Source organism: Candoia aspera, chromosome 3, assembly GCF_035149785.1.
Source record: "Candoia aspera isolate rCanAsp1 chromosome 3, rCanAsp1.hap2, whole genome shotgun sequence".
NCBI lineage: Eukaryota > Metazoa > Chordata > Lepidosauria > Squamata > Boidae > Candoia > Candoia aspera.
In genome coordinates, this window is record NC_086155.1 from 26313185 (window position 1) to 26337912 (window position 24728).

Genomic DNA, 24728 nt, shown 5'->3' on the forward strand with positions numbered 1-24728 from the left:
TTATTCAGACATCCATCATAAGACTAAGATTTTGAGGTAGATGACAATTAGGTCTGTAACATTTTAATTCATCAGTAATTAATTGATCAATTTCAAAATGTTAATCCTGTAATTCTATGCATGTTTATCTGGCATTGAGCACCAATGAACTCGACGGGTCTTATCTTTAAGCAGATATGTACAGATTTGTACAGTAAATCCACTAAAAATGATCCTGCCAAGGAACAGATCGTTTAAAAATATATAAGGCAGAAATGTATAAATTCTACACACAGCAAGTGCCGAGAAGAGAAGGAGTTTTCTCATTCTGTCTCTACAGGACAAATGCCTCTCCTTCTGCCCATTACCTATGAACAAAGTATGCTTATTGCTTCAAAACAAATGTTTCAATCAACCAGTTATTTAGGATTTTAATATTTTTGGTTGACAACACAAATTATTAGTGTCCCTCCTTATTCATGGAGGTTCTGTTTCAGCCAAAAACTGTGGATAACAATACCGTGAATTATGGGAATTGGGGAGGTTAGGTTCCAGAGCTTATGTTTTTCCTCCTGTGAGCATTTCTTGGTTTTCCTCCCTTAGATGTCATCTTCATAAGGTCCCGACTGCTCCTCCTTGCTTGGTTTTGGCAGATGCTGCAAAGCAACGCATAAAGTTGGCTTAGTTGTACAGCTCCATGAGACATCCTCATTGTGTTGTTTATTTGTTCAGTCGCTTCCGACTCTTCGTGACTTCATGGAGCAGCCCACGCCAGAGCTTCCTGTCGGTCGTCAACACCGCCAGCTCCCTCAGGGACGGGTCCGTCACCTCTAGAATATCATCCATCCACCTTGCCCTTGGTCGGCCCCTCTTCCTTTTGCCTTCCACTCTCCCTAGCATCAGCAACTTCTCCAGGGTATCCTGTCTTCTCATCATGTGGCCAAAGTACTTCAGTTTTGTCTTTATTATCATTCCCTCAAGTGAGCAGTCTGGCTTTATTTCCTGGAGTATGGACTGGTTTGATCTTGCAGTACAAGGCACCCTCATAATTTTCCTCCAACACCACAGTTCCCCTCTTTTGGAGGAGATGGGTGGTAATTAAATTTGAATAATAAAATAAAAATAAATAAAAGTATCTATATTCTTTCTCTCAGCCTTCCTTATAGTCCAGCTCTCGCAGCCATATGTTACTACAGGGAATACCATTGCTTTAACTATGTGGACCTTTGTTGTCAGTGTGATGTCTCTGCTCTTAACTATTTTATCGAGATTTGTCATTGCTCTCCTCCCAAGAATAAAACTTCTTCTGATTTCCTGGCTGCAGTCAGCAACTGCAGTAATCTTTGCACCTAGAAATACAAAGTCTGTCACTGCCTCTACGTTTTCTCCCTCTTTTTCTCAGTTATCAATCAAGCTGGTTGCCATAATCTGGTTTTTTTTGACATTTAACTGCAATCCAGCTTTTGCACTTTCTTCTTTCACCTTTGTCATAAGGCTCCTCAGTTCCTCCTCACTTAGAGCCATCAAAGTAGTATCATCTGCATATCTGAGATTGTTAATGTTTCTTCCAGCGATTTTAACTCCAGCCTTAGATTCATCAAGCCCAGCACGTTGCATGTGTTGTGCCTACAAGTTGAATAGGTAGGGTGAGAATATACAACCCTGCTGTACTCCTTTTCCAATCTTAAACCAGTCCATTGTTCCGTGGTCTATTCTTACTATTGCTACTTAGTTGTTATACAGATTCCTCAGGAGGCAGACAAGATGACTTGGCATCCCCACACCACCAAGAACTTGCCACAATTTGTTATGGTCCACACAGTCAAAGGCTTTAGAATAGTCAATAAAACAGAAATAGATGTTTTTCTGAACTCCCTGGCTTTTTCCATTATCCAGCGGATATTGGAAATTTGGCCCCTAGTTCCTCTGCCTTTTCTAAACCCAGCTTGTACATCTGGCAATTCTCGCTCCATGAATTGCTGAACTCTACCTTGCAGGATCTTGAGCAGTACCTTACTGGCATGTGAAATGAGTGCCACTGTTTGATCGTTTGAGCATTCTTTAGTGTTCCCCTTGTTCGGTATGGGGATATAAGTTGATTTTTTCCAATCTGATGGCCATTCTTGTGTTTTCCAAATTTGCTGGCATATGGCATGTATCACTTTGACAGCATCATCTTGCAAGATTTTAAACAGTTCAGTGGGATACTGTTGTCTCCTGCTGCCTTGTTATTAGCAATGCTTCTTAAGGCCCATTCAACCTCACTCTTCAGTATGTCTGGCTCTAACTCAGTGACCACATCGTCAAAGCTATCCCTGATACTGTTATCCTTCCTATACAGATCTTCCGTATATTCTTGCCATCTTTTCTTGATCTCTTCTTCTTCTGTTAGGTCCTTGCCATCTTTGTTTTTGATCATATCCATTTTTGCCTGGAATTTACCTCCAATGTTTCTAATTTTCTGGAAGAGGTGTCTTGTCCTTCCTATTCTATTGTCTTCTTCCACTTCCACGCATTGCTTGTTCAAAAATAATTCCTTATCTCTTCTGGCTAACCTCTGGAATTTTGCATTTAATTGGGCATATCTCCCCCTATCACTGTTGCTTTTTGCTCTCCTTCTTTCTTGGGCTACTTCTAGTGTCTCAGCAGACAGCCATTTTGCCTTCTTGGTTTTCTCTTTCTTTGGGATGTATTTTGTTGCCGCCTCCTGAGCAATGCTGCGAACTTCTGTCCAGAGTTCTTCCGGGACCCTATCTACTAAATCCAGTCCCTTAAATCTATTCTTCATCTCCACTGCATATTCCTTAGGAATATTAGTGAGCTCATATCTAGCTGATTTGTGGGTCTTCCGTAATCTCTTTAGTCTGATCCTAAATTGTGCAAGAAGAAGTTCGTGATCTGAACTACAGTCAGCTCCAGGTCTTGTTTTTACCGACTGTGTAGATGTCCACCACCTTTGGCTGCAAAGGATGTTGTCAATCTGATTTCGGTGTTGTCCATCTGGGGAAGTCCATGTATAAAGCCATCTCTTAGGTTGCTGGAAGAGAGTGTTTCTTATGCAGAGTGAGTTGTCTTGGCAAAATTCTATCAGCCTATGTCCCGCTTCATTTTGTCTCCCAGGCCATGCTTACTTGTACTTCCAGGTGTCATTTGACTACCCACCTTAGCATTCCAGTCTCTCGTGATGAAAATAATGTCTCTTTTAGGCGTATTGTCCAGTAGGTGCTGCAGATCCTCATAGAACTGATCTACTTCAGCTTCTTCATCATCTGTGCTTGGGTCATATATTTGGATCACTGTGATGTTAAATGTCTTACCCTGAATTCGAATTGAGATCATTCTATCATTTTTTGGATTGTATCCAAGCACTGCTTTAGCCACTTTACTATTAATTATGAAGGCTACTCCATTTCTTCTGTGGTCCTCTTGTCCACAGTAATAGATCTGGTGGTCATCTGATGTGAAGTGGCCCATTCCAGTCCATTTCAGTTCACTGACACCCAAAATGTCTGTCAAGATCTTTAATCTTGACATCTTGCCAATAACCACATCCAATTTGCCTTGGCTCATAGATCTTGCATTCCAGGTTCCAATGGTGTGTTGATCCTTAGAACATTGGATTCGCTGTTCACCACCAGCACCGTCGGCCGCTAGCCGTCCTTTCGGTTTTGAACTAGCTGCGTCATCACACCTGGGGCTAGTTGAACGTATCCTCTATTCATCCCCAGTAGCATTTTGACCATCTTGCGACCTGGGGGTCTCATCTTCCGATGGTATGCTGACATCTCTGGTTGTAGTGATCAATTTAGTTTTTACAGCAAGAATAGGGGGGTGGGTTGCCGTTACCTTCCCCAGGGATTACCTTGTTGTGGTGCTGGAGCCTGAGCACCTCAATGATGCAATGAGCTAAACCGTGAAGGGCCACCCAAGACAGGAAGGTCATGACAGAGAGGTCAAACTAAATACTTTCTCATTGTAACTTGCTTCAAAGGCATTCTTCAAAGTAACTTGTTCCTGGTAATGGAGGAAATCACCTCGTTTGTGCCACTTGGATTACACTGGCTTCTCCACTCTGCCCAGCTCTTTTGTGATCTTGGTGGAGAAGCCTCTTGTGGCTCCATACCACAAGGTCATCAGAGTAAGCCATGAACCATGCAGCTCTTTCACGGTATCTGTGTAGAAGGCTCTCAATTGTCCTGAGGTCTATGAGTAGCACCAGCCTCCAGTCCCCACTGGGACTGCAGAAGAGGCAACATTACCTGCCCCTGCACTAAGCTAAAATCAAACCAAATTATGATCTTAGTACTGTGTATAAATCAAGCTATTGTGTTTAAACAGTTTCAAAAGATGATTTAAAAAAATCTAAACAACTTTTCCTGGTATTCTTTTTGAAATAGAAAAAGTAAAGGCGGTTGTGTTAGGTAGGACAAAACAAGCTAAAATCTATACCAAGCCAATATCATAGATAGGCTAATGTAAGATCATAAGAAAATCACATGCAAATTTTTGAAACCTCTCATAACATTGTCGCAGTGGAATTTGAAATTATATCATACTTTCCATAGAAACTAATAACCTATGCAGTAGTCTGCTATAATGACCTAGATCAGCTTACTGTTAATCAACATTTGCTTATTTCAAGCCCAAAGTTAGTTTAGTTATTTCTTTTCCATAACTTCAGAAGTCTTAGATGTAAATTTCAAGTGGTGCATTGTAAAATGTTTCACAGAGGGAATGTAATGAGCTGTTTGTTTAGCAGTAATAGGTATTAATCATGCAACTGCCTGCTACCACTGTGATAATTTTCCTGCTGAACACATCTTGCCACACTATCATCCATCATGAGTGGATCCTTAGAAAAATATCCTTAAATCACAACTGTTGGCATGATACATTCTTGAAACAGGATAAAAGCAGCTAGTAGTTGATATCTGAGCCATGTAACGTGTGATATTGTAGCAATGCATGCAATGCTTTGAAACACTGCAGCCTAATGTATAATTTAATCATCCCTTGTTTATAAAAGGTAATTCCAACTTCTATATTTGAAGAAATCCACTGGGGGCACTGGATGATATCTTATGTACTATATGCCTTTACCTGAGTTAAGCTGTAAGCTGTCATCTACAGACTAGAACCAGTCTGCTATAGCAGAATCAGATGCAGCTGCTGGGTTCACACCTAGTCCTAATGTAGTTTATTTATATTTTAGTATAACGTATGAATCTAGCCAAATGAGTTCACAGTTTGTCAATAAACCTTGATTAAATGAACCATGTCATTATGTGAATCTAGTTGGCATAGTTCTTTACATAAGACTTTTATTCTGGATTTTATGCATTTTTGCAAGATCTTGTATATAAAATAGCATATATGTGCACTTAAAGAAGCAAAGACCGCATGCAAGCAATGCAAAAAAAAAACAAGAACAAAAAACCCCTACCCAAAGATAGATTTGTGCAACTAGTATAGATAAAGCAAGTTGAAAAGATGTCTGGGAAGTTGATGCAGAGATTAATCTGTGGTTTTTGTGACCAACTATAGATTCACAGCTTCTAAAGAGCTCTGCTATTTCAGGGAAAAGACAAAGAAATGTAGTATAAATATTTACAGAAATATTTTGTCTGTGTCTATGTTTTGTAAACAAGCAAATCTCAACACTTGGCTCTAAACCTTCCATTTTTTTTTAATTTGAAGCCACTGGAGAAGCTGACCAGCTAGCAAACAGAGAAATAGACATGACTGCCATGTCTATTTCAGTACTCTTTACTGACAATGAGATTGAGGCAGGAATAAGCCTTATGGGGAATCATGGGGAGCCATTATGGAATTATATGCTTAAATATGGAATGACAACAGACTAGAGCTGGCAATTCCTGCCCAGCTATTAAATGAAAGAAATGTAAAAGCTGGAAGAATTACAACTTAGAGTTTGAAAAGCTACTAAAAATAATTAGCACTTAGAATATAAAGCTCTCAGGCTGCCAACGTGTCAATTTTCAATTATTAGTGGTACTCAACAGGCCACTACTCTGCCTCTTTATTCCAAGGTAAGTTCAGTGGTAATTATCTCCAAGATATCATTAAGGCACCATTGATGATATAAAGTCATTGTATAAAGATATTGAGCAATATCTTAGATTTACAAGTTGTTCCCCAAGACTCTTCCATGTTAGAAGTTGTATAGATCTGATTCACTGTTATGCAGACAACAGATGGAGCCAGCATACTGCTTGAGAAGACACCACTTAATAATTGATCCCGCCCCACCTCAAGAAACTCCAGCAGCAACCAATGCTATAGTTTCCAGATCTTTTCTGAAGGTTATATCTAGCAATTTCCTTCTTTGCATTTAAAAACAGATGTAAGAAAGCATCTGGAAAATGTCAGAAAATGTGCATTGTTGCACTGTAAGAAAAACCAGACCTAAGAATTGAATCTTTTGAGAAAGTTCTGAGACCATTGCTAAATACAGGTCAGAATCATTTCACACAGCTTCACTAATTTTCACAACCCAGCCTTTTATCCATTTTTTAAAAAATCTATGAATAGTCAGAATCTATTCTGGTAGAGGGACTCATTCAGAGTGTCTCAAAAGGCTCGAGAGTTTATTCTATAGTACATTGTTAAACTAAAGTTGGGAGTGTATTGAATAATCATTTTCTTTTATCACCCCCCAGTAAAAATAACTGTATTAACTTTCAGCCCTTTTATGGTAGCCACAAGATTTGGTATTTTGCATGTACAATTAGTACTCAGGGCCCTTTTATTGTATAAGTAACAACAGTAACTCAATATGTAGAATATTTGGCCAGAGATCTGTTTCCAAAAAAACCCAACATAACATTAATCATGAACTGAGTGGGGGCACATTTACTTTCCTTCCTCCTTGTGTTTGATAATAAGGAAAGCAAAGTGCCTGCCACATTCCACATTTGATGGCACTGGAGCCCTTGACCTCCTCTAAAATTTCTTTTAAGATATATGACACCGTTCTTCAACAAAAGCAACCTCCAATACCCTAATGTGGCCTAGAAACAGAAATATATGTCAATTCCCAAAATAATACATGACTTGAAAACCATTCAGAGCTGCCCTTTTTGCCACACCATTTCATAAAAAAGAGCATCTGACCTTGCCAAACAGGAAATTCCTAAAGTAGCTATGCTTTTTTAAATGCTTACTGAAGCCAAATGTATGTTATACATACTGTATGTGCATTATACATTGCTTGATTTATTTTATAATGAAGAGACTGGATTTGAGAGCAAAATGTAATTCAAAGCATGTATGTAGCATCTGTTGGGAACACCTGAAATGTAATGTGTCTTCTTCTTAGTATATTCATCAGCTGTGATAGGCAGCCATGAGAACCTAGAAAAAGACACTCAATCCTAATTTCTCTGCAACAAAATTGCTTTTTTTTCTACCATTGGGTAATATTAATGTAATATTACTTTCCAGGATTCTTACATACGCACCTAACACATTATACAACATAATCAGAAAAGCACCTTTCAATTAAAATGCAAGTACAAATTTCTGAATAAAACACAACTGACACTTAACACAAAATAAAACACAGCAAGAAGAAAACATGTTGCATTCAATACAGTGATAATAAAGGTAGACAATACTGTACATACTCAAAACCCACCAAACTAAGAGTGTCTTCAAAATCTTGACAAAAAAAAGTGCAGCATTTCAAAGTTAAGTTGCTTCTTAAACCTCAAGGGGAAGGAAGGTGAACTGGAACAGGAAAACTGGAATAGTGATAGGACTAAACATCCTTTCTTTATGTCTCTATTCCCATTTGATCCTTTTTCTCCTCTAAGAAAAAAAAAAGGTCCTACAGCTTATGTATTCACACGTAACATGTCATTAAGCTATACATTCAGTTTCTCAAGGATAAAATGCACATGGCTACCATTCCTTTCTTGAAATTTATGATGATCAAACCACTTTAAAGAATTTTAGGTAAAGGTAAAGGTTTCCCTTGACGTAAAGTCCAGTCGAATCCGACTCTAGGGGGCGGTGCTCATCTCCGTTTCTAAGCCTTGGAGCCGGCGTTGTCATAGACACTTCCGGGTCATGTGGCCAGCATGACGACTCGGAACGCCGTTACCTTCCCACCGAAGCGGTACCTATTGATTGCAATAAGATACAATAGATTTGTTTGCAATGTACAGTATTTCCTAAACCTTATTGTGCAAGTGAATGTTGGGAAAACCTAGATGTTGTTTATGCATTATAGATACTGATCTTTGAAGGAGAAATTTTAATTGTTCACATAGATTGGTCAAAATTTAACCAGTAGAAAATAAGCCATATGTTTTTCATATAGAAGATAAATGTCACTTGTATTGTTCAGTTATTTGATCTTTGACATAGAAGACAATTATAAGCCAGACCCATAAATACTAAGGGTGAGCAATAGCAAAATACTATTGGCGTATCTCACAGTGATTTGTCATGGACACGTGACATGTATTAACCAGCAACAATGATAAGGTATTTTCCTTCTCTGAAATAGGTTGCTAATGTGGAGAAAGCTGACCAGAAAATGAGTAGGTTTGTGAATGTGCATGCTGCATTCAGTATTAAAATGAATTCCTGGGCTGAGCAAATATTCTGTTCCTATATGCTAATTTTGTAGCTTCTCACTTAAGCGTATACAAAATCTCTCAATAGCATCTATAGTACACTTCAAATGTAGATATAATTAAATGTAGCTGCCCAGAGTCACTTTTATGGTGAGATAGGCAGTGTATAAATTTGATAATAATTAAAAAAAAAAATACTTACAGAATTGTCTAAATAGTTGTCTTTGAAAGCATGTAGGAACTCAGCCTGCCTGGACCATCACTTAGGTAGATCAGATTAGTAGGTATTTTCAGTAGTAGTCCCACACCTGAAAACCTGTCTTGCCTTTTTAAAATAGTCCCTAATTGTTTATTTTTCCTCCCTCCCTCCCTCCCTCCCTCCCATTTGTATAGCTATCCATCTAAAATCTGTGACTCTGGGTGGCAAACAATCATAAAAGCAATTAAAACAGTTAAACACAATACTGAAAGAAATTAAATACAAATAGCAGCCAAAAGATACTATAATCTGTCAGTGTCAGCACAACCAGGAAACGGGGCCCTTCACACATTTGGGACCCCAGGGCCAGGCACACAGCCAGGTCTTCAAGGCCTTCTGAAAGGCCAGCAGGGTTGGGGCCATCCTAATCTCAGGAGGGAGGACTGCTTTTTAATATAAATCACTTTGTGGAATTTTAAAATCTAAATCTAGTTTGTCAGATTGTAGTAAAACTATTAAATATAATAAAAATTACTGTATATTTCAAAGCTATGCCTATTCTTAAAATTTTAATTAATTAATTTATTTAAAAGATTTATATGGCCACCCACCTCAGGCAATATAACCCTTGGCAGCTCACAAATGACAGTAAAACAATAAAACAGTAATAAAATAAAGTAAAATAAAATAAACAGGCATAAAACCCAACACAGAAACTCTTGGTGCCCCCAGACACAACACATCCACAAAGAACTTTACTGGGCTCCAGCCTCACACTACCCCAATGCTTGTGGGAAAAACCAGGTCTTCAAGGCTTTTTGGAAGGCTAGAGGAGTAGGGGCCTGTCAGATCTCAGGGGGAAGGGTCTTCTAGATGGCAACATTTAAGGGAAGGGTCCAGGAACGCCCATCCTATCCAACCTAGTGGAGCAGGCAGATACCCTGAGGAAGACGCAATCCCATAAATATTATACATAAATTTGGTGAAGTGTTCAACCAGTATACATTGGATGTACATGAGCTGGCACTGCATTCTAGTAAATTTCAAGCTATTCTCTTCTTATGGGATATAGTAAATTTTATCCTGTAATGTTCCATGTTGACATTTACTTGGAGGATATTGGAAAAATAAAATCAGAAAATATATGATTTGTAAAACTTATGTACTGAAGGCACATGTACCTTAAGAAACTGCTGAGAGATGCTGATGCTGAACCTGCTGATGCAAAGATTATAAAACAGTTTATCTGAACTGCAAGCCCCAAATGGACTGATAAAGTAACTTACTTACAGCCTGATTTGAGGTTTACTCATAAAGAAGCCTCATTTCAGTTCAATGGGACCATTTATTTGGAAAATGTGAATACAAATTGCAGTTCTAATTTCTACTGTGTCATGCCCTTTGTAAGACTTTATCAACTTGAAAATATTTATTTTACTCTGCTGCTACTGATTTTCACTTTTTCCTCTTGGCAAAAACATTAATGTTCTTTTATCTGGGAGCAGCTGAATTCAACAATTTTCTTGTTATTTCCTAGTAGACTTAATTGATCATTATAGGTGGTTAATGGTAGGTAGAATACTGGGAATGATGTTCGAGAGCTGTTGAAAAGCTTACCAAGGCACAGGGCAAGATAAAAATGATCAAAACTGATTATTCCTGGTTTATCTTTGCATTTTTAAGTCAAGACACAACCCTGTTCCATTAGAATCAATGGAACTTATGTTGCAGGATTCCATGGAAGACTATAATTATAAATGTTCTCTCTAATGCATATGTACTGTCCAGGCTGTGATTTATACCCTAAATTCTCCCTCTTTAGGCCACCTGCCAAAATGAATCTAACAAAAATAATGGCTAAATTTGGAGTACAAAAAACAACATGCGAACATTCAGTTGCATTAATTAAATTGACATTTCTCACCTTTCTTCAACGTGCCTAAGCAAATATTAACGAAGGTTAGGATATTTTTAAATCAGGTTTCTAGGTGGCACCAATGTGACAAGACTGAACTTATGTAGGCAACATCTGCAAAAACTTCTAGTATTTAGGATGCAAGATTTTACATTCCTCATAATTATTAATCTTCCACAATTATGCGGAAATGCAGAACCTGGATAGGTCCCAGAACTATGGTATGCCTACTTTGGAAAGCAGTGAAAATATGAAATGCCCAAACTGGTTTATTGTCAGACACAGGTGTAACAGAAATAAAGCTATCACAGTGTATTTTATTAATGGAATACTGTATTCAGAAATAACATTAAAAGTTCAAATTATATTCCAATAAGGTACAGGTCCTTTGAAAACAAATCTTGACAGCTGCCTTTAAGACCAACTTCAACAGTTGCAGGATTGGAATTGTCCTGAGATAATTTTGGGCCAAATGCATATTGTCCTCACAAACTGGTGCCTTCAAAAGTAATTTGAAAATAAATGTTTGCATCCACTGTTGTGGTAATTGTATCAATCCATCGCACTGAAGGTCTTCCTCTTTTCTGCTGGCCCTCAACTTTACCAAACATGATGTCCTTTTCAAGCAATCGGTCTTTCCTGACGATGTGCCTAAAGTATGAGAGTCTAAGCCTAGTTATCTTCGCCTCTAGGGAACATTCTGGTTGTATTTCTTCTAAAACTGATTTGTTTGTTCTTCTGGCAGTTCATGGTATTTTCAATAATCTTCACCAACACCAAGGGAAGTAGTAATCAAGAAATGGAGATAATAGAACACCCCAAAAGAGAACCCTGGATTTAGAATGATTGCCCCCAAAGGAAGAACAGACAGGAAAAAACCTCTGAGCCTCCCTTACTGTATTATCAAAGAATCTAAGATGACACTGCTATTTACAGAAAAAACTAGTAAATACAGCAAATAAAATAATGTTAGGGGCTGGATATCCCTTATCAGAACATATTCTAAACTAAATCATACAAGAATGTAGATATTAAGGAACTGATATAGCTTCAGCTTCTGATACGAGCAAAATCTTATAACTGTTTCTAACAGACAGACATTCTGCTTTTACCTAGAGAGACTACAATAATTGAATGATGGAAATTGGATCATAATCCGGTTGTGTTCCCTATTGTTTTCTCCTCTAATGGCTCTAAATTTACACTTTTTCATCAACATATAACTGTGAATCTTATTAGAAAAGTGATGCTTAGGTTTCCAGTGGATTAGAAGAAATGTAATGTGGCAAATGAGAAACAATGACTGTTTAATGTAAACAAGAGTAAATAAACAGTCTATAAGCAATTAGTCTATATTCAGATCTATTATTGCCTCAGTCTTCCTTTAATTAATGTGTCATACATCTGAACTCCCCGGCCATGCTGGTTGAATATGCTGGGAATTGTAAACCCAGCACAACTGGAGGACATCTCATTGTTGAATGCTGCCACAGTTGAAGCTTCCAGTTACAACGGATATTGAAATTAGGACAAATCTTTGCTGAGAAAACTACATGGATACTAAGAGTTGAGCTTTACTTGAAGGATGTTTTACTTTTCTTTTTGTAAGAATTATTATTATGATTCATTATGAGGCCGATAAACATCTCCAGTATGTTAAAAAAGAGCTAGATATTTATAACATTCCAAATCTCTGGAAATTGAATTTTTATAAGGTTATACTCTTCTGTAATATCACTTTTCTTTGGATAATGCTCCCTCTTCTGGATTAATGTTGCCACTGCTGCATTTTTCACTAACATTGCCACTGCTGCATTTTTCACTACACATGTACACACCTTTGAGAATGCTTTGTTCTTCCTGAAACTCAGTATTGTTGTTATCCCTCTGGAAATTATTATACTATCATATTAACAATGAAAATAAAAATGAAATAAACCCAAGACAAGATATTAATGCTGCCAATGGCTTTTGCAACTTAATTTATTAATATAAATCACATTATATGTTAGCTTCAATATGGCTAATAAGCATTTTCTCTGAAATATTCATTTCGTTTCTTTTATACCAACAAGTGATGTAGAGCCTCTTGCTATTCCATGGCAACCACAGACATAGGACACTCACGATTTACTACCATAGAAAAGAGAAAAAGCTTAACTGTCAATTTAGATATATAGGTACCTTGAGTGAGATGCCCAATACATGTCTCTGAAATGCACATCCAATTCTGTAGACTGTCTTGTAGTTCTGGAAAACAACATCCTTTGCCCAAGAGAAATCTGCATATCACGTTTGCTCAGAGGCGCTGTTTGTGGCAGTCCCGAGCACTTTACTTGATGCTGATGTTTCAGCAGTCCGCGGAGCCTGCTTTGGGAGACGGATAGGCACATAGACATTGGAAGCGCAGTGCTCCTTAAGGTATTCTCCACCTTTCTCTTCATAATCTTTCCTAGTAATCCAGCCTTCATCACGGTTCATGTACTCTAGTGCCCAGTCCCGAGCTCCATACCATGCATCAAGAACAGGATTAGAAGCAAGGTGCACCTGCATGGCAACAAAAATATCACACAATAGGGACAATTTATAAGCAAAACTATTTGGTACAATTAATCTGAAGAACTGTCTTTTCCTGCATGAAATTGCTGTTTCTTAAGATGAACTTGGAAGATAAGGGTTCTCATGATGATAGCTCTTTCTAAATTCTTTTGTTTTCACTTACCTAGGAGGTGACCATTAGGGATAAGGCCTTTTCCATGTGACTCCCTTCTTATGGATTTTTTTCCTCCAGAAATATGTGTTTATTTTCCTGAGAATATAACGGTTTCTATTGCTTTGATTTTTAACATTCTATCATTTTCCATGATTGCATTTTTATTATTTATGTGCCTGTCAGCTGCTGTATACACACTGATAAATAGGAAAGTAGGATATATTTAAAAGCAAATATTTCTCAAACCTTGTGAAAATAAAATAATCTTGTTGGATAAAATCAAAGGTCCATCTGTTCCAGCATTCTGTTTCCTTAAATAGCCAACTGAATGCTTTTAGGAAGCATATTCCAAGCAACCGTATATCTATACAATCTATACTGTATATCAAATCTGAACATATCTTGATGATGGCACAAAATATTTGAACATGTAAAACTACTGAATTTTCCCCTTCAATTGGCAAAGACAATACTATACCTGAAAGGATGATTGGAATGGCCTCATCTCAAGCAATTCTTTCTGGATTCTAGCTTTCATTCCAGGATACATCACATTCCCACCAGTGAGGAAGACATTCTGGACAAGCTTTTCCTGTTGATCTTTAGAATATCTAGAAAAGAAACAAAACCCAACCCTATTATTAAAATATTAAAAGCACTTGTTCATCTGACAATCGATGCATGAATCTGCCATTGTATAAGCAATAGCTTAGTTCCCAAACATGTTACCTATATATCTGTACAACAGCTAACCACCCTTCCTAACCTAGGCTCTTCAGACATTCATGTTAAGTCTAAACAACATGAACTTCCCAAATTTCCAGCCCATATGATTATTGCTGAAAATTCTGGAAGTTAAAAGGCATCCAGGTTGGCTTAAATTTCAAAGATTTCCAAAATATAAAGCTGTGCAGTGCAGTGCTTAGAATTCAAAGATAAAAAAGATGCTAAAGAGCATATAAGGTTGCAAACATGGCACTTGTCTGCATCTCTTTTTGGGGGAGATGGGCAGTAATTAAATTTGAATAATAAATAAATAAAATCTCCTTAAAGTAACTGGATCAGGATCCTTATGGCTGTTCTCTGCAACTGCTGCAGGATCCCAAGAAAATGCATATTTCATTCCATGTTTGCTGCAAAGCACATTTTTGTCTTCAAATCTGCAGTGCTTCTCAGCCCGACAAGGATTTTTTAAATTAAAGTTTAATTTTTTTTTCTGGTTTATAAAATCTTCCCAGATGATAAAAGCTTCTCTTCTTAATCTTTTTCTTTATCAGCTACAGCAGCAAATAATAACTGTGAATGGTTACAGCAAGCCTCAGGTTTGTGCTCTTTCCCACTCTTCCTCTGCTTTGCTTCCCAGAAGCAACTATGTGTACATGAGATTGTAGCTTGTCTGATTTTTTCTTGTAGCGCTAATCCAGTCTAGCATTACAGTTGTTATGAGAGCGACACACTGAACAGTACTTTCTAAAGTTACATGAGAGCAGAGTGTGACAGTAGGTGTCAAATATGTATTTCTATACTACTCTTATATATTTCTCTTGGAAATATGCCATGCATTGTGGCATTGTGCTCAGAGTAGTTCACAAAGCACGTATCATACAATGCTCCACTTACTGTGTAACTTGGCCTCCCCAGAACCTGCAGATGGGCACCCGCTTCTCTTATTTAAAAAACAATATGAAGGCTAACCTGAAAATGAATAAGTAAATACCACACGTATTTACCTAACTTATAATCCATTGTTAACTGAACCACAATTTACTAAATGAGTGCAACTACCAGGGTTTGCACAACACACTGAACCAAAGCTAGTCGACCACATGTTAGCTCACTGTATTATACAAAGCATCTTTCTCTGAACACTGAGAACATATTCTTAAGCACATCTATTTAAGTTAGGAATTCAGAAAGTCTGTAAATTAACCTGTCCAGGACAAACTGCATCGTTTCTGCTATCCCAGCCTGTTCTTCTCCTATCAGGGATGGCTGGAAGACAATTTCAGGAACTCGGATTCTTTCTGTGCCAAGAAAGAGCTGGTGATACTCTGCCAGATTAAACACGGGCTGTAAAAACATCAAGATTCAGGAGAGCAGTGCTTTAGAATATACTACCTCTCCTCAAAACACTTTATCAGAGTTCAGATTTAGATTGATCAAGCTCCTGTGTATTCTCTCCCCTTCCTTCCTCCACAAGTCAAATTTTCTTTTTACAGTCAGTCTGTTCACAGCCATTCCACTTGGTTGAAAAGAGGGAGACTTGAGAAAGCACAGCCCACTGTGCTGGACAGAGGCTGTCTGCTGTTTGGCTTCTCTCCCAGAACTGTCCCCTTCTGTGGCCTTCTACCCAGTCATTTGTGACGTTATGAAAAGTCAGCCCTGCATTCACTTCTTTCTGTACTTCCCTCACATGCTGTGTGCCTCTCTCCCCCCACTGCTTCTAAACTTGCAGGAAGGAATGGTATTTTTAACTGTCTGTTTTGGTGCTTGAGAAATAAGTAGTTTAGATTAGGGCTGCCATACAAAATAATTTCTCCAAAATTTCATATAGCATCTTTAACAGCACTCATAGTTAGAGAGCATTAAGAACTTTTAAAAATTGTTTGGGTTGTTTAGTTTTGAGTCCTACCTGAAGATTCAATTTTCCCTTACAGAGCAAGATGATTCACCTGTTTGTTTCAATAATAATGGCAAAGTTATGCTTCATCTCTTTGCTCTAATTTGCAAGGCACTGATAGGATAGACTACATTGCAGGCTTATTTCTGACTTGTGCAATGATTTATCAAAATGACTGAAATAATTCATTACAAAGGAAATTTGGAAACTCTACCATCCGACCATTTCTACCTGACAATGTATTTTAATTGTAAGCCACCATCTTATCTTTCTTTTAAGAAAAGGACAATAGCAATACAAATAATACAACACAGCAAGTGGGATCCAAAAGCAATCAGATATGTTAAACCTGGATTGTACTGAAAAGATATGGTCTGTAACACTAAAAAGCTATGGCTAAATCTTAACACTGTTTATTGCAATATTCTCCAAAGCTGTTCAAATTGCAATATCCTCCAAAGCTGTTCTGGCTGGAAATTAAGGGACTTGGAGTCCAGCATATTTGAAGAACAGTAAGTTGGGAAAAGGCAATTTGGACCTATATTGTTAGAATTAGTTTCCCCCTTATTTACCAGTCTTTTCTAAGTGGGAATTTTTGTAGCTGAAATCTTACATGTTCCTACCATGCCAGGAGCTCTGTGTGTAACAGCTGAGAGACAAGCAGAAATTCACTAAGTATGCTTTACACAGTATTTAAGAATAGAATTGCAGTCTTTGAAATCATCAGTCATAAGGCTAAAATTCAGGCAGAATACTGTATCTAAATATACTACTGCCATTGCAATATACAAGGTAAAGTTACACCAACTGAATTTCTGACTGCTCCGCACAAGATCTTCAACTTAACCTGAACAGTCTGTTTGTTTTATGAGGTGCAAGTCTGAAGGTGTCATGCACTGCCTACCGCCGAGTAATACACAGACACTGGTTCAGTTGAAGCAGGCTCTGGTTTATTCATCGCGTAGTGCCAGTTGTAGAAAAAAGCTGAGAGTGACAGGAGCGCGCCGGTGCGGGGTTTAAATACCCCGCGCCGGTCAGCGCCCCCTCACTCAGGGTTACGTCACCCCCCCTTTGTCCAACATGCTGTCTTGCCGGTAGGTGAGGGGTTGCGAGGCCCCGCTGGCGCTCCGGGATCGCCCATCATCGGTTTCCCCATTCATCCGGTGATTGCTGTCAGCTGGGCGATCTCCGTTGCGCTAGCGCTAACAGCTTGGGTGTGCCTCGCGATTCGCTTAGCCATTGTATCTTCTTCTTTCTTCTTTGTGAGTTGATGGCTGCTTATCTTGAGCCCCTTCCCCTGTTTCCTCGTTATTGTCATGTGTGCCATTGCGCTGATGTCTTCAGCTCAACGGCACTCATGACAGAAGGTGGTACAAAGCAAACAGCCATGCTGTGCCCTAAAAGTATTGCAGTTAAAAGAAGCAAAATGAAGGTGGTCATACTCAGAAACAGTAGGACTGCTGAAGGGCCAAGGCCTATGAGGGGAATAGATCCAATCTATCTCAGAGGCATGAATTAAATAATTCAGATGTAATGGTTGCCCTCTGCTTTCAAGGGAAACTGTGACTGACCAGGCACTATTCTCTCCCCCTCCTTTTTCCACAAGACCATTTTTTTTATCAGAATGAGAAAAATAATAATAAAACATGCATTGTAAAGTATTTATATTAGTACTGAAATAACAATGAAATAACATTAATTTCTCATTGAATTACTTTCTTTTCCTCACAGCATCAGCTTGTGCTTCCTGACATTTTGACACTTTTTCCCCTGGCAGGAACACACATGCGTAATTAATATATTTCCCAGTACTTCCTTAATACCGGACACCACTTTTAACCTCTGGATTTCACAGTTTGTTTTGGTTGAATTATTACAGGAAATGCCCCTTGCCTTCCATGCTCACCAACCAGGCCCCCAAAATAGCCATCCATGATGTCACAATATAACCAACATGGTTATATCTGGTTATGAAAGGCATGGCTGACCTGGCACTTCCAGCTCTGATTTCAATTGCCTATGAGTGGACTGCAACAAAAGACAACAGCAGATAAATTATAACTGCTTTCTCAAAAAAAAAAAAATATGACTATAAATATGACTGAGACAACACTTCTGCTTGGGCAGTTATATAATGAGATATACATAACAACACATTCACCCCTCTCTGCCTGGAGCACAGAGACCATTTTAGAACCAATCTGCACCCTTCAAGCACTGCTTCAGCTATGCAAGCTTAAAGAGCCAGCTACATTAAATGGATAAACATGGCTCATGGATCCATCCAGGGTTTTTCCCATATCCCAGATGAGTGCCCACCACCTCAGTACTTGCTTGTCCAACCATTTGCCTAATGATAGATCCTCCTCAGTTCATAAACCAGAGGACCTCCTAATATGGTATTCCTTAATGTGTGTGCTCCAGACAACTTGCAAATGTGCCACAAGTGTTTGTAAAAATATTTCAACCCCATGTGATGATCCTGCTCCACTGCCAATACATGTAAGATTGTGAAAATTGTCATCAAGGTGATGTGGCACATCACCTCACCAGTCCTGCAGTGCCTCAAACAGGGAAATCACAATGTCCCATTTTGATCCCAGAAAGTGTGGAGCTCAAAGCAAAATGATGCTGTCAAGTTTCCTTAGCAAAAATTTGCACAATACTACAGGTAGTCCTTGCTTAACCACCCTAATTGGGACCAGCAACTTCACAGTTAAGCAAAGCAGTCGCAAAGTGGGAAATCATGTGACCACAACTATGCTTTCCAGCTGGAAAGAAATAAGACTACTCAGTTCCACACCTTCGCTTTTGTTTGCCTTCTAACTACTCCCGCCCTTTGGAATGCTGGAGTGCCTGCTCACTGTCTTGTACACAAGGAAAGCAACGTGATTGCGCTGCAGCCCAGGACTGGGAACCGCAGGTGCATTACGCAAATAGCTCACTCTCTTGAAATCCCTGTCTCCAATCTCTCCACCTTGTTGTGGGGGGAGAAAAAAAGCAGGCAATTTCTGTAGGCAATCTTTCCTTTGCCTGACTCTTCCCCTACCCCCCTGCAGAGCAGAAAGACTGGAGAGAGATTTCAAGAGAGTAAAGGTGTTTGATCTTCTATACACTGAGAGCAATGTGATCACACTGGCAGGGTCAGGCAAATGAGAGATTGCCTACAGAAATTGTTTGCTTTTTTTCTTCCCACCCCTCTCTCAGAGTGGAAAGACTAGAGAGAGAGAGAGACATTTCAAGAGAGTACCGTAAGATGTTTGTGTAGCGTGCCCGTGGCTCTCAGCCCCGGGCGGCTGGCATGATTGCACTGGCTTTCAGTGTGTAGAAGAGCAAACAGCTTACTTTCTTGCAATCCCTTTCTCTCCAATCTCTCTGTTCTGCAAGGGGGGAAAATGGAAAAATCACAGGTCAGGCACAGGACAACACATACTGACTGTAATGGTGATTACTTGACTGAGGGACGCTGCGAAGATTGTAAATGGGCCATAAAGTTATTTTTTCAGCACCATCATAACTTCAAAAGGTCACTGAACAAATGGTCGGTAAGTGAGGACTACCTGTATTGCATCTGAAGCTCAACGAACTGAATAACAGCATGTCAAGATTGATGCCTCTACTGTGACAAAGTGAGCAGAAGGACGGCACTGGACCTATCCTTGTGTCCAAAAAGCATGTGAAGCCCTGATCTCAACAGTTCTTGTGTAGAAAGGTTAATTTATTTACAGCCAAAGGCCCAAATAGCAAATTACAAATATAATCTAAAATTTGGCATTAGATAAAACAGTTTAACAAATAAAATATTTGGTAAATGTTATATAATACACTTAAAACCCCAGCTTATTGATGTGTTGGAGGTGGTTTGTAGATTTTTTTTTTTAAAATCCCTGATAGGTTTATTTGAGAGCTTACACTGTAGATTTTGAGCATACCTAATTTCAAAGCCAGTTTGGTGTAGTGGTTAAAGCATCAGGCTAGAAACCGGGAGACCATGAGTTCTAGTCCCACCTTGGGCACAAAGCCAGCTGGGTAACCTTGGGCCAGTCACTTTCTCTCAGCCCTAGAAAGGAGGCAATGGCAAACCACTTCTGAAAAACCTTGCCAAGAAAACTACAGGGACTTCTTCAGGCAGTCTCCAAGAATCAGACACAACTAAACATATATATATATAAAATTCAAAGAGCAGGAAACTATGGCAGCGATTTTCAGAAGCAGCAATCAGAGATGGCTTTGATATCTCCAAAGATGAGATTCAGGAGCTGCATACAGCCCTGGAGTCTCAGACTATTTACTCATGATCTAGTTATTCTTATTCTTGTTATTATTTGTATCCTGCCTTTTTTATATATAACTGAGGGAAGCAAACATACCTAATTCTCCTGCCTCCTTTTTTCCCACAACAAAAACCCTGTGAGGTGTGTTGGGCTGAGAGACAGTGACTGGTCCAAAGTCACCCAGCCAGTTTTCATGGCTAAGGGAGGCCTAGAATTCATAGTCTCCTGCTTTCTAGCCCAGCACATTAAATCCTACACCAGACTGTTATTGAAATAGGCACACCGTTTGTGATCTAACAATGTTCTTTTTATTTCCTAAAATGTTTGACCTATGACTTCTTTTAGACAAATCATATGCAGGTATATTTTGAAGAAAATTTCATAGAGTTTAATAGAATTTATTTTCACTACACAGAATTGTAATCTGTTTCATATCAATAGGATTTAGGATGCCAGTAAGCCTTCTTTCCAGATATAATTTCAATCTGTCAACTCTACAGTTTAGATTACTACAGTTCTAACTTTACTATGAAGGAAAATTCCATTGAACATCACCCACTCCTCCTGTCATGTTCACTGTTTCAATGTAGTTTATACATCGTAACGTTTCACATGCCATGGCGCTGACGTGTGTTTTTGTTTGGGAGGGAGCTGCTGTGAAACCTTGTACAGCTCTGTATCTGAATTCATTACAATGGAATGTGTTTGGGTTATGTTCTCTGTTCAAGGACTTTTCCCGCAGACCATCAGAAACTGTTAGGAGCACCTGGGATTGTGAACTTGCGAAGATTCTACGGGGGGAGGGATTTCATTTGCACCGAGGGTTTTTAGTTTGAATTTGGCGTGCTTTCATCATTCTCAGCTTTCTTTGTGATCCTGCACACTATTCTTTAATAAATCAGTTACCTTTGAATTCCTGCTCATGAGTCTGGTAGTGTTTTAGAATAGGCAACCATTACACCTCCAACCTGGTTGACTGGATTTCAGAAACCAAATGAGCAAACATTTATCTAAAATTGATATTGTGTCTGTTTAAAAACAAACCTGTACTGTAGTAACCGGTTTTTCAACTTCAGATTGCTCCTCAGCAAATAAAGGTTCAAAATCATTTACACTTTCTACATCTTCCATGGATTGCTCACTGCCCACTGGATCGAGGTCAGGAATCTCGGAAGAGCAAAAGATTACAAGTTATTCCAAGAAACACAAAACACATAAGGTAGCATGAATGTGCTAAGTTCTAAAAGGAGTTGTAACAAATTAACTAAACCAATACCCATGCTGTTTTCTGAAAAGATGCAAATATTCCTAAAGTTCCAAATTCAGTTAAGTCTTATTTCCTACTGAATGAAGTTCAGACTGAAGCCTTTGTGAACATGTTTTCTTACTTCCAATTATTTTAAATGTACAAATTTTTGTTCCAACATTATTCCTCTGTTCCCAACTGTGATCATTTCAAGAAATCTCTAATAAGGTTAACCTAATTTTCAAGGTGTCTCAAGCTTGACATATTTTTAGAATCACCGAATAGAGTCATCAAATATTCCATCCTCTATCCTGTTGACTGAATCTTGGTAAATAATCATTAGTTGGCAAAATAAGATGTGAATTTTGAAAAATTGCTAGTTTCAGCTGCAACAGTCAGTGAAAGTAGTTATTATCCTCCCAAAGGACAACACAAAAGGACTGCTAACATGAAGGAACATGTATGAGTCCACATACATAGTGACTAAAGGTATCATCAAGTAAAAATTATTTACTAGATGAGGTTTTAAATCTATGGTTGGTTACTTAGAGCTATTATGTAGATCAGGGTTGGGAATTACATTCCCAGAATTTACTTTTCCAGTTGCAAACCAAATACACTATTTTTAAAGGTGGCAAATATGAAAAAAAGTAATCTACGCATCTTAAAATAAAAATGTACATAAGGATAACCACTAAACATTCCTTTGAATATAAGCAAAATGCATTCTTAAAAAAATGATTGCTTCAAAGATGTGATTATCTTCAGATCATGACCCTTCTTTCCCCAAAGAAGTACAAAAAGCATTTAAGGGAAATGTTCAAGGAAATAAATCCATACAGCAACAATAAAAAAGTAATTTAGCTACTATGAAAAACAGGCTCAGAATGAGGCCTGTTAGCTACCCTTGAAAATCCATATCCATTTATGTTTGTGGGCACACGTCATGCTCTTTTCTACTGCTTTTGCCATAACTTGACAAAGTTGTTCTAGAAATCACATTATTCTAATCTTATAGCAAGAATCCTCATACATGCAAATCACCTCCATAAGGTTCAGTAATGGCAATTCCTGTTAAGTATACCTGTTGAGCTAAATATCTCAGAACGAATAGAGCATGTATGCACCTACTTTGTTCCCATTTCCTCAATCATTACCACAACGTTTGTTCTAGTATGCACTTGTCTCAGTGTCCTCAGCCTTTTCTGATAGTGAAACATGAGTGTTTGGGGTATAATAGTAAAAAGAGGAACTTGTCACACCTCCAACTTAAATAAGCTTTATCTTCTGACCCCTTGGCCTTTAATCCATGAATAAATCATGGTTTTTCTCAAGAATGCTAAAACAAAGCAGTGTAAGTAGATACGGCTACTAGGCATTGAGATTAGCATACATGATAGTTCTAACATGTGTCCCTTATACTTTTCCAACTTGCATTCAATACTATATGAGTCTGTTCAGTCTTCATGGGTTGGATGGTTTTTGGTTGGTTGTTTTAGGGAAGGAGATTTTTCTCCCTCAGGATTTTCCCTAGAGCTTTTTCTTTCCCCTGCAAAACTCTCCAAGCCCACTGGAATACATATATTTTTTTCAGAGGATTTTTATTGAGTACAATCTTCTTGTCATGCTGCAAATGACTTAATGACAAAATGAAGGATGGAAAAACAAACAGCAGTAGGAGAAAGAAACGTGTACACTTGTGTGAAGTTGTATCACAATCAAAAGAACAAAACCTTGGAACTGTTTTCCATATATTGATGCCCATCTGCAATACCTCGGGCTTGCTATCCACAATATCCACTTCAACACTAACTTCTGCCTGGAGGATTTTCTGCTTAGTTTGCTCAATGGCCAAACTTAGCTTGTGGATATAAGACTGAAGTTCCTCAGCAGAGTCCATGTTCAGTTCCATCAAAGCTTTGTGAAACTGATCCACCTGACCATCTTCTAGCAGTTCCTACAAACAGAAGCATTAAAAAAGAGTTTACTTTTACTGGGAACTTGGTACACAATCACTAGCTTTCTCTGCCTATTTCCTATTATAATCAAGGGAATTTCTGCAGAAAATAACATCTGCTGTTTGGAGAAGAGAAACAAATTGATTTCTAAATTAATAAGTAACTTGTTGTTTGCTGGCAAACATGTGATATCTTTAATTCCTTCACTGGTATGATATTCAAATAAGCAAGCATTTTACTGAGAATGCTATTCCAAGAATAATCCTCCCTCAGCTTCTCATTTTTTACTTCCTCCAAACTAAAACAACAACTCCAGCAGTGCACAGAGTTACCTGAACATAAAGCAGCCTCTCCAGTCTCTCTTGATCCAGCTGAAGCTTTTCTTCTCGACGGCGAGCATTAAGTTCCTGAAGCCGCCGAAGTTGTTGCTGCCGTCGCTCTTGCTTCTCCTCAGACGTGACCGTACTCCCCAGCAGCTTATTTGAAAAAGGCAGCTGCATCTTGTGCACGTTGTTCTCATAGTATTCAGGTGATCGCCACTTTTGCATTTCTGTTCAAATATTTTTAAAACACAGTAACAAATCTCGTTCAGATGCAATCAACAGCCCTCTGTGCAAATGCCCTGAGAAATTAAGGAAAGGCAATGTAGGATTTTTTTTGGGGGGGGGTGACAGGAGAGAGAAGAGTAAGTCCCACCCAATAAACTGCCCACTGTGGGAAAACCTACATGCAACTGCCCACTGTGGGAAAACCTACATGCATAAATAAACTGCCCTCTGTGGGAAAACCTACATGCATTTCATGGGTGACCTTGCACCACGCTATAGAGAGAAGGAACAGGAAACTTTGTATGTCTGTGGTGCCAGAAAACAGAAATTGGAAAGCAGAAACTGCAGTGCAAGATTCTATTCTCCGAGGAAATTCCAGTGCAAACCAAGAGGCCAGAAAAGGCAAACAGCACACATCAGTGGAACTTGCTGTCAATAATCAGTATGATAAAAATCAGGGAAGCAACTCTTCTTATTGTCTTTATAAAATGGCCTTCATAAAGCCAACTGTTGATCAGATCACACAATACATTTAACTTACTTAGCACCTAAATAAACTGGTTCTTCTTAGGTGCCAAATAAACAGGTCATGATTAGGTTCTCCCACTGATTTAAAGGGAATCAAATAGGGATCTAGCCCACTGTGCTTTACTTATTTTTCATTACTGGTATT

The 24728-nt window shown here is 38.6% G+C and overlaps 1 protein-coding gene across 4 annotated transcripts in view; it reads right to left on the bottom strand.

Moving 5' to 3' along the window:
- Positions 1 to 506: 506 nt before the first annotated feature.
- ACTR5 (actin related protein 5) overlaps positions 507 to 24728 on the bottom strand; it is a 38534-nt gene continuing 14312 nt past the window's right edge. The window contains exons 4-10 of one of the 4 annotated variants that reach the window (XR_010067538.1): positions 23840 to 24057; positions 23324 to 23506; positions 21348 to 21470; positions 15340 to 15479; positions 13888 to 14020; positions 12881 to 13243; positions 507 to 635 (exon numbers count right to left, since the gene is read on the bottom strand). Coding sequence is in view for 3 of the 4 variants with exons in the window: in XM_063297177.1 (XP_063153247.1) it covers positions 12986 to 13243; positions 13888 to 14020; positions 15340 to 15479; positions 21348 to 21470; positions 23324 to 23506; positions 23840 to 24057 (1055 nt within the window). In the remaining variant the exon portion in view is untranslated. Of the gene's footprint in view, positions 636 to 12648; positions 13244 to 13887; positions 14021 to 15339; positions 15480 to 21347; positions 21471 to 23323; positions 23507 to 23839; positions 24058 to 24728 lie in introns of those variants that run through there. The other 3 variants (XM_063297178.1, XM_063297177.1, XM_063297179.1) reach the window with 3 other exon arrangements.